General features: G+C 47.3%; 1 protein-coding gene across 1 annotated transcript; it reads right to left on the reverse strand.

Moving 5' to 3' along the window:
- Window positions 1-678: 678 nt before the first annotated feature.
- On the reverse strand, window positions 679-7,132 carry NAGPA (N-acetylglucosamine-1-phosphodiester alpha-N-acetylglucosaminidase). The gene is made up of 11 exons (XM_020979686.2): window positions 6,710-7,132; window positions 5,978-6,451; window positions 5,406-5,545; window positions 5,208-5,316; window positions 4,766-4,894; window positions 4,224-4,432; window positions 3,925-3,972; window positions 3,494-3,622; window positions 2,994-3,119; window positions 2,827-2,890; window positions 679-1,591 (listed from the first exon to the last, which is right to left on the reverse strand). The coding sequence occupies exons 1-11, from the start codon at window positions 6,844-6,846 to the stop codon at window positions 1,273-1,275; spliced, it is 1,884 nt and encodes a 627-aa protein (XP_020835345.1). The 5' UTR covers window positions 6,847-7,132; the 3' UTR covers window positions 679-1,272.
- Between the last annotated feature and the right edge of the window lie 2,810 nt (window positions 7,133-9,942).

Raw genomic sequence — 9,942 nt, forward strand, 5'->3', positions numbered from 1 at the left:
GGAGGTGATACCTAAACTGAGGCTTAACCTAGGAACTCTACAAGGCAGAGGTAAAGAGGGAGTGCATTCTAGGCATGGGGGTACCTGATGCAAAGGCAGAGAGCCTATTTTGTATCCCTAGGGTTTAGGTACATCTTAAATGTATTAATCAATGCTCAGCTCTGATTAGCTTAATAAATAGCTTAGTACATATTAGCCATTATTATTGTGACATCAGGGAGACATGCTTATGAGTAAGGGTAATAAGAGGGCCATATATAAAACTGCAGAAATTAATAAGACCTGTCAACATGCTCTGTACCCCATCCCATTACAAGCAGAACAGTGTCTATCAGTTTTTGCTTAAGGTCTATATCTGGGGTGGGGAACCTGCTGCCTTGAGGACACATGTGGCCCTCTGGGTTTTCAAGTGTGGCCCTTTGACTGAATCCGAACCATACAGAACAAATCCCTTAATAAAAAGATTTGTTCTGTAAAGCCTGGATTCAGTCAGAAGAAAACCTAGAAGGCCACAGGTTCCCTACCCCTGGTACTTACTGTCTGAAGGCATCAGTGTAGGAACTGAAGTTGAGGAATGAGAAAATATACCATTGGCTCCTTTCATTCTTCAATTTATTCAATATTAATAATTAATTAATTTAATTCAATAGTAATCAGTGAAAGAAAGGACAAAATAGCTTGTCATGTAAAAATACCGATTTCATTCTCCCCATTCTCTTTGTCTTCAAAAAAGCAACCGACCACAGGGGTCAGAACTTTAAATTAGCATAAAAAAGTGGTCTATATAAAAGTGACCTATTATGGCCTCAATTATCCCACAGGAATGAATAAATTATAGAAAGGCTGAGATTTGCAAATTTCCCATTAGCCCTTGCAGGATGGCTGTCCTTTCTATCCATAGGTAGGACTTTAGGAACAAATTATATTGTTTCACCATGATTCAAATCATGATGAGAATAGTTCTCCAGCTGCTCTTTTCCCCAGCATAGCTGAAGTCCCTTTGGCACCACTATATCCCCACAGAGGACATGGGCATCTCACTGGACAAGCAGACACAGACAGGCAGGGGGAAGAGGTCAGAGGCCCTGCCCTGAGAGGTAGAGCTTTATCTGGGAGTGGACTATTGCTCTGGCTGAGGGCTGTGGTGCAGCATGGCACGTAATGGGCAGGCAGGCAGGCAGGTTAGGAGACTGAGGCACAGGTTTCCCAGCTCCTCTGACCAAGCAGAGTGGTCAGGATGGGGCTTCAAAGTAAAATCTTGGTATGCAGTCCTCATATGGTTCTCATTTTCTGTCTCAGCAAGGTTTCCTCCACACCAGCTCTCCCTGGAAAAATCCACAAGCAGAACTGAATTTCCAGGACAAATGGCCACTTCTCATTGTTCTGAGTCCTTAATACTGAGGGCGGGTCTCCTTGTTGCTCCTTCTCTAAGGAATGCAGTTCCCCATTCATTTCCTGCAATGGATGGTAGGCATACTCTCCATCCAGGCGCCTCCTGGATGCTCTGGAGCCAAGGACAAAAGTCACATTAGCAGCAGCGCTGAAGAACAGCAAGAGAGCCAGGGCCAACGTGAGAGACAGCCAGGCTGTCCTAAGGGAAAAAAGAGAGATCAAGAGAATGGTTACAGTAGCTCCTCTCCCTTCCTTCATTTTATTTGTCTCCTCCTGAGTGTGAAAATAAACAGAGGGTAGGCTTTCCTCATAGCCTCGGGGTTCAACTTTGCCTCCTGTGTCTGTAAGTCAGACAGGACAGATAGGGAATTACAAATTTCCCCCTCCGAAGGAGGGAACCTGTTTCCCTACAATGCTTAACAAGACAACGCTTTTAGGCCCAGCCCTTCCTAAGTCAGGCTTGTCAGGTTCTATGCACCAGGGAATTTGGAAACTGATGCCTCCCACTTTAAACAGTCAGCCCCCACCTAGTCTTTTCATTTTAAAGAGTTGAATGGAGGTATCCTACAATCTGTGAGCCCAGGACTCTGGGTCATCAGTAGACCTCATGGCATTGCCTGCAGGTCTGTGCCTCTTTCCAGTGTCGTATTCTCATGGGCTCTTGCCTGGATTCTGAAGAGAAGCCTTGATGAAGCATCACTGACTCCTGCACCCAGGCCTGGTGGCATTCCACTGGGAAGGAACTGACTGCTCTTGGCCAGGAGTCAGAAGGAACATACAACCTCTGAGACCTTCCTTTTCCTTCCTCCCCACCCTCCTTAGAGATCCCAGTGGTGCACAGCTCCAACCACCCTGCACTTCCAGGCCTGGGAATTAGCAGAGAAGGAGCACACTCTCCCACTGCCTTGACAAAAGTAAACTCTTTTTTAATCAGACCTGTGATTTCATCTACATAGGGAACTCACAGTAAGAAAATGCCCTCCACCAATGTAGATCAGCATTTATTCTACTACTACTTGCCTGGGTGCCCTGCCCAGAAGTACAGAGATAATACATGAAAGAGGCCAGACTTGAAACTAGGTCATGCTGACAGGAAAGCTTTTCTGTCTACTACACACTAGCTGCCTCTACAAGCCAATCCACTTTCTAGGTGTGGTGGTACAGACCTGTATTTCCAGCCACCAGGAAGGCTGAGGCTGACAGAGCTCTTGAGCTTCAGAGTTCTAAGCCAATCAGGTGTCCTCTCTAAGTTCAACATTGCTATGGTGAGCCCCTGAGGGCAGGGGGCCCCTATATTGCCTACGGAGGGGTGAACCAGTTCCAAGTTGTAAATGGAGCAAGCCAAAGTCCTGTGCCAACTGCAGTGGTCCCAGTACTCCAGACTTGGCAAGATATGGAGACCCAGTGTTAAAAAGCAAATAGAAGCCAACCTACTTTGTGAAGTAGAGGTGTTCTTCATTCCTTTTAGGTACCATGGAAGGTGCAAGACACTGGCCAACTGCAAAATATCGCCCATCCCCAAAGAGAAGTTGAGAAGTGTGGGGAGAATGGGCTTCCCTCCCTCATTACCCCACCCTCCAACTCTCTAAAGAAAGCTGTACCTTGGGAGAGGATGTCCCGCACAGTGGAGGTGAGGTTGCAGCTGCCAGTCTTGGGGTCACAGGGACACGAGCTCTCACACGTGCAAGTATGCTGGCAACTTGGGCCATACCAACCTAAAGGACACACTGAAGAGAGGGAAGAAGAGAGTAAAGGCCACAGCACAGAGACCCACCTTTCTTCATATTAGTATCCCAACCTGCTTCCTTTATTCTCCAAGTCAGTAAACGACAGGGCTAAGAGGAATACTCTAGGCTTCTACTATTGCTATGTGGAGATGAGGGTGGAGAGTGAAGATTAGGCAGAAATGAATGGAGCTAGGTATTAGCACATTCCATCTTCATTTCTTTAAATCAATTTTTAGCAGTCTCTTAGAAGGCTTAAGTAAGAGATTTTCTGGTACTGTCACCACTGTATCTCTTGGGGTTTCCCTGTTCTCTTCTTCTAAGTTCTAGGCAATTCCCCTTGCTTCAAGAGGTTTGAAGTTGCAGTCCTTCCTTACCCTCAGCACAGGTATCTCCTTGGAAGCCAGGAGGGCAGGTACAGGTCCCATGAACAGGGTCACAAGCAGCTCCATTCTGGCACTGGCACTTCTGAGCACAACTGACCCCAAAGCTGCCATTGGCACATGCTAGGGAAGAGAGTAAGTCAAGGAATGCCTTTGTGTGAGCCCAGACTGCCAATGCCCAGGCTTGCTTACTGCAGGATGCTCAGGGACAGGCTAGTTTGAGCCTAAGGCAGCCCAGTATGGGTGGAGGAGGAGCAGATATTCTCCCCCTGAATTTCCCCCAAAGGCAGCTGCTGCACTGTCCCCATGCCCCAGGGCTAGATTATATGGGCAACATTTCCCTGAAATCCATGAAGCTGACTGAGGATCACCACTATAGCTATCCTGGATAAAGGGATGGGCTGAGTTGGTGCGGTTGCTGTTACCTTGACTGCAGGTATTGCCTGTCCATCCAGCATCACAGAGGCATCCAGCTAGAGAAACAAGACAAAATTGTCAATCACAGAAGCTAGTAGGCTCTGACTTACATAAGACCAGATTTAGAGCCTCACAATCCCTGAACTGTAGGAAGGTTCAGTGAGAAGCAGAGGACAGTGGGGGGTCAGAGTGGGTACCTGTAGGCATCGCTGTGACTGCCTTTCCCTCACAGTTTTGCTTTCTGAACTTCAGGGTAGGAGAGACAGGTGCCTCCCAGAGGACTGCCTTCCCTACTCATGCCACTTACTCTCAGTGCAGAGCCCATTTAGGCTACAGTTGGAGGGGCCACAGTCCAGTATGCTGCAGTCATCTCCCCCCCAGAAGTCCCCAGTACAATGGCAGATTCCCTGCACACAGGTCCCATGACCATTGCAGTCCGGTGGATTGCAGCGTGGCTCATGCACACATACGACTGTAGAGATACGGCGGGGACAGCGCCACATGTTATCATCCTTGCTGGAGAGAAGAGGAATCCCATGAAACAGGGTCACAGAATTCAGAGAAGTAACCCCTTTATTTGGGACATGTCTCCTCACCACAGCAATTTTTGGCTAATTCTTGGCAGCAGGGGGAAAAGAAAGCCTCATCAGACCTCCATAGCCCAAACCCCTGCAGCAGTACTACTCTTAGATTGATTGTCCAGGCTCAGCTATGGAATTCTCAAAATAAGTTTGTCCCAGTTCCAAAGCAAAGGACTCTTGTTTAGGAAACATCATTCAGTGGAGCCTAGAGGACATAAACTGATCTGTGCTGGAGTCAATAAGAAGCTAGGATCTCTTGCCTGCTCACCAGTGATCCGATGGGTAATTCGCCAAGGTTCCATTGACAACAAATGTGGCTGAACCTCCACCATCCAGGTTAATTGCATTCACCACTCCATGCTCCATTAGGAACCTGGCCATCTCCCATAGGTTAATGCTATAGCATGAGGCCCAGAGGTGCAAAAAGGGAGAAAATGAAGGAATCATTCTTTGGAAATGTGGGGGGTAGAGTAGAGATAGACAAGGGTTTACGGGTCCTGTTCCCCGGGAAAGACTAACCCTTTGGAAGAGAACTAGATGTTTCAGAGTGACCTTTTGGTAGCCCCAAGGACAAGAACATAGTTATACAAAGGAGCTATGGTTTTGGCTGTGAATGAGGTTGAGGAAGGACAATCTCTCCAACCATGGAGATGTGGGCAAGCAAAACCCCTAGGCAACCAGACTCCTACCACTCCCAGGATCCTGCTTACCCTCGTTGCTGGGTCTGTCCATCTGCCTGGAACATTACCAGTCGGCCCTCTCTGTCATGTCCCACAGCTGTCCGAGCTGATATCACATTCACAAACTTGCTAAATGAGCCTGCATGGGAAAGCATCTGTATGTTCAACTATTTTTTTTTCCCTTTGCCAGGTCCCCAGTTGAAGGTAATTTCCCCTCCAAAACCCCACCTGTTTCCTGTGTCTTGTCACATTCAGTCTCTTCACTTTCATTAATGTAGATACGTCCATCTCTCAGCAGCCACACAACCCCACTCACCAGCTGTACAAATGGATTCTTTGTGTCTAGCACCTCCTCGTCAGACAGGTACCTGGAACAGCCCCCACCACCACAGTGGAAGAGTAAAGGCTCTCTCCACCAACCAAAGCAACTACTCAAGAGGAATAACTCTTGGATGGGATCACAACCCCAGTTCAGGCTGCCAGTGCTATCCTTCAGCTTTAGGGAAGTAGACTGGTCTCTGCCTTTGCAGACAAGATATAGAGGGAATGGGTACAACACAGCAGCCATAGCCTGAAGCTCTCTGATGCCATATTCTGTCTCTACATTGGGTGAGGATAAAGACATCTTGGGGGTAGGAGGCAGGCAGGGTGTGACCTTAGGGATGCCATAATCAGTCTCTGTCCTCCTTTTCAGGAGGGATTTATTTGCCCTAGTTTACTTCTGTCCCCAAACAAAGTGGGGTCCCTCTACCTCCAAGTGAAGCCTGCCACCCCTTAGGCCCAGTTCCCTGTGCCCTCACCCTGTGACCAACGTCCCATCCTGGCGGATTCCGAACTGGGCATTCTGCAGCCCCCCAGAGCTGCTCACTTGATCCCCGTTGCTCACTACATTCCCTAGGCATTCTCCTGTGTCCATACGGAAGAAGCCACCATTTTGGGCCACTATGCAGCCAGCCACCCTGGCGGTCTCCTCTACTGTCACCAGTCTCCTGGCAGCGCAGCCCCCGGGTCCCCCGGGCTCTAGTACTGAGAAGCTATGCAGGGGCGATACAGCTACAGTCAGGTGGCCAGACACTGCCCTGTGGGAGCCGTTTCTAGAATCCGGGAAGTAGGAGACAAAGTGACGGACTATGGGCCCCGGATTGGGGCGAACCGTGGCAGGCGGTGGCCAGCTCTCATGAGGACGGGTCCCGTTTCGGACTGGCCGGCAGTCCCGAGGAAGGCGCGTCCGAATCCCGGAGTAGGGAAGCAACAAGTCATCATTCAGGGAATCCCTGGGGGGACAGGACGGTGTCACAAGAGGGGCCTGGGGCAGGCAGAACGTGCCTGGGGGGGGGGACGGGAAGCCCGCGGACAAAGCCCCGTTGGAGAAGAGAAGAGAAGCTGTGGGTGAGAGGCAGGGGTGGGAGGGGACCGAGCGCTAGAGAAGCGGGCAGACGCGACGCGGAAGCAGGGCCAAGACCCACTTTTGTCCCCAAGGGGCAAATTCAAGATCCCGGTCCCTCCCTTCCCCCCAGGGTAACGGCACTCACCCTGTATTCAACCCAAGACTCTGGGGCGCCGCCAGGAGCCAGCTCAAAAGCACCAGGAAAGCGTGATGCCAACGACCTATGGAGGCCGCCATGCTGGACTTTGGCGATCGGTCACGTGAGGAGAGTCCACGTGACATCACATCTCTGCCGGCTGTCCCGTAGCCCACCTCAGGTGTGGAGAGGCGGGGCCAGGCATCGGGCTCCCCCGGCCTTCCTCCTCTCAGATCTCGCGAGTTGTAAGTTAGTAGATGGAATTTGGGAAGTTTGCTGGTGGGTGACGTGTCTTCTGTCAGTCTGTCAGTCAGCCCCTCGGTCAACAGGAGTTTTTACACACTGCCAAACACTGGGGAGACAAAAACAAAAACAAAAAGACCCCCCCCAAAAAAAAAACCCAAACCAAAAAAACAGTTCCTGTCCTCTAGGAGCTCACATTGTAACGGAGGAGACAAGAGACACATAAATCAGCGCATGCAGAGTAGATGAAAGCTCAGTCTAAGGCGGGAAACACCACGTAAACGTCTGCCGCCGCGCAAAGGACAGGCGGTGTTTGCAACGTCGTCTCAGAGGAAAGCACAGCAGCCACGAGATTGCAGCCCCAAATGTGCAGCCATACACGCCCCCCTCCCACCTGTCTTTCCGGCCTCATCACTTCCCACCCCCTACATTCCAGTAAACTAGCTGTTCAAAGAGGAGCCATCTAGCCTCGCTACATTTAGACTCCGGGCTTTTGCTGAAGTCTTTACTCCCACCCTATCCTCTATGCCTGAGCCATATTCCTGCAGCTACTTAGCTTTTCGAATTCCTTCTTTTCCTTCAAGGCTCAGGTGTCATCTCCTCTGTAAAGTTTACCTGACATGCTCCCTACAATCCCTGGTGGACGCAATTTTATTCCCACTGCCCCCAAGTTGAAGTGTTAACGCACCTTCAAATTGTCTCTGGGACACATTGGTGGCTAAGGATTACTCCATGCTCCAAATACACATCATTTTGTATTTTTTTTCCTATTCTGTGAAATAACAGAATACTATAATTCTAAAAGACTGTCGATTTAGGATAAGAATTTTGGAGGCTGCATGTAGTTTAATGGTTGCCATTAATTGAAAAAAAAGTTGTCACTGCTCCACTGAAGAGGGATCTTGCACCTCATATTTTTTCCCAGGTACATTATAGGTTTGATGAGTGATAACTTATCTTTTGACTCTAATATGTACTTAGAGCTTTGCTGAAACTACTCACTGCCCACTTTTTATTAGCTTGTTGGTTCAGTAATAGCTTTATCACATGATTTTTAAAAAAAATTTTTTTAGTTTTCAACATTCGCTTCTATAAACTTTTGAGTTTTAAATTTTCCCCACCTCCCTTCCCTCGACCCTCCCCAAGACGGCGTGCAATCTAAGGTCTACATATACATTCTTTTAAACATATTTTTCATGGGGATGGGATCTGAACCCCTAAAAGAAAAAGACCATGTCTTTGGAATCTGGACCCCAAAAAGGAAAAGCCCTGGACTTTCCCACTGTTGCCAAATCTCTGGCATTCGCCTGAGGCTATAATCCTATCAACCAGCCTTTCTTTACAGCCTTTTCCCAATCTCCCAATTCTCTATTACCCTTTTCTCTGTTACTTAGCCTAGCCCTCCATTGTTTTACCTCCCTATGGCCCCTGGCCACTTCCCACCCTTAAACCTATCTAGGTTCCATTCTCCCTTGGTCAAGTGGTCCAGGTCCCTGGTGTTCAGTTATCTCACAATCACCCCCGTTTATTGGCCTCTCCCATCCAGATCCTCCTTAGACCCTTCCTCCAGTCACCCCAGACTACTTGGCTACTCCTAGATCCCTCCCACAATGTTTCTTCATATAAGTTCCATCTGGCCTTGATTAAGGTGCTCAGATTCTTAACATGTGGCCTGCTTGCATTAGTGATACAAATGCTTAGATTCCTTAAGAGTCTGGCCAATATGGCAGATTCTTTAAATCTCACCCACCCCCAGTCAATGTTCTAATAAACTGTGTCTTTGGCTGAAAGAAGGCTTGGGTAGATTTCATTCAGGCAGGACCCGCATGTTGCTATTTCGGGGTCCCAGTATCCCTAAAATTCTATACCTCAACGTTTGATTCCCTGAACCTCAACACTACCATCTGCCATCCTTCAAACATATCATCGGATCACAGATCTTAAACTAGAAGGGATATTGGAAGTTACTTAGTCCAACCCTTCATTTTAAGATGAAGAAACTAGGGCTTTGGGGGTCATACTACAGGTCATGGTAAATAGTAAGCATCAGAGGCAAGATTTGAACCCAAGTCTTCTAACTCCAGAGCTAGCATCTTTTCCACTAAAGAAAACTTCCTGTTTTGTCTGCTATTTTCTTATTGAATAAAGCCTAATATAAAGATGGGAAGTGCTTGTTAACTAATTACATTTATAAACTTCAAAGGTGAGGAACTTGCTATCTCATCCTGAGTATCAAATTGCAGGACAGTGGAGAGAAAATACAATTTTAGGTTACTTTTTACCCTAGGACATTATAAATCAAAACACTGGTGACAATCCATATTTATCATATTAAATTTTCTTTTAATTCACTGTCATGTTAGGATTGTAGTTCTGACATATTTATAGTTTCTAAACCACAGGTTTAGTTGTGATTCAACTTTGTTTAGAACATTTTGTGAGCAGATTTCTTCTTTAAGAGGCCATTTTCCCCCCTGCTGAAATAATTTAAGCTTTGTCAAACTTTACTGAATTCATTCTTAGAAAGACAAATGAAATTAGGCTGCAATATGAATGTTTACTTCTCTGAAAGCTTGCAAAACATGTATATAGAGATACACGTGGGAGCTTATCAGAAGACAATGAATGCAAGGATGGACAAAGAGGATTTTCATATGTTCAGAGCAATTCCCTCTTTCTTCTCCCTCCCTTCCTGGCTCAGGATGCCTATGTCAGCCAAAATTATGGTCTCCAAATGTTTAACCATGATATGAGAAAGGAATTTCTTAAGTGAATAGGTTGTAAATACAATAAGATATGAGATTGTCAAAGTGTCAATTGAAATTATAGATCCAGAATATCTGTTACTTTTACCATTAACATGACATAACAGTGTATGTCCACAAAACACTAAGATAAGAAAAGTCCTACTATTCGAGACTGTCCATTCCCTGTCCTTGGTGACCATACACAGAAGAATGCTGGTCAGCGTCATCTGGTCCTGTAGTTACTGACACAGG

Source organism: Phascolarctos cinereus, unplaced genomic scaffold (genome assembly GCF_003287225.1).
Source record: "Phascolarctos cinereus isolate Bilbo 61053 unplaced genomic scaffold, phaCin_HiC Scaffold_4;HRSCAF=312, whole genome shotgun sequence".
NCBI lineage: Eukaryota > Metazoa > Chordata > Mammalia > Diprotodontia > Phascolarctidae > Phascolarctos > Phascolarctos cinereus.

Excerpts from the sequence above, each read along its gene's own strand:
- NAGPA (XM_020979686.2), bottom strand. The coding sequence starts at position 6,846 with ATGTCACGTGGACTCTCCTCACGTGACCGATCGCCAAAGTCCAGCATG. Across the intron at positions 5,546-5,977 it reads GATGGGACGTTGGTCACAGG|GTACCTGTCTGACGAGGAGG; the intron begins GTGAGGGCACAG and ends GGGCTGTTCCAG. Across the intron at positions 4,433-4,765 it reads AATTACCCATCGGATCACTG|CAAGGATGATAACATGTGGC; the intron begins GTGAGCAGGCAA and ends TCTTCTCTCCAG.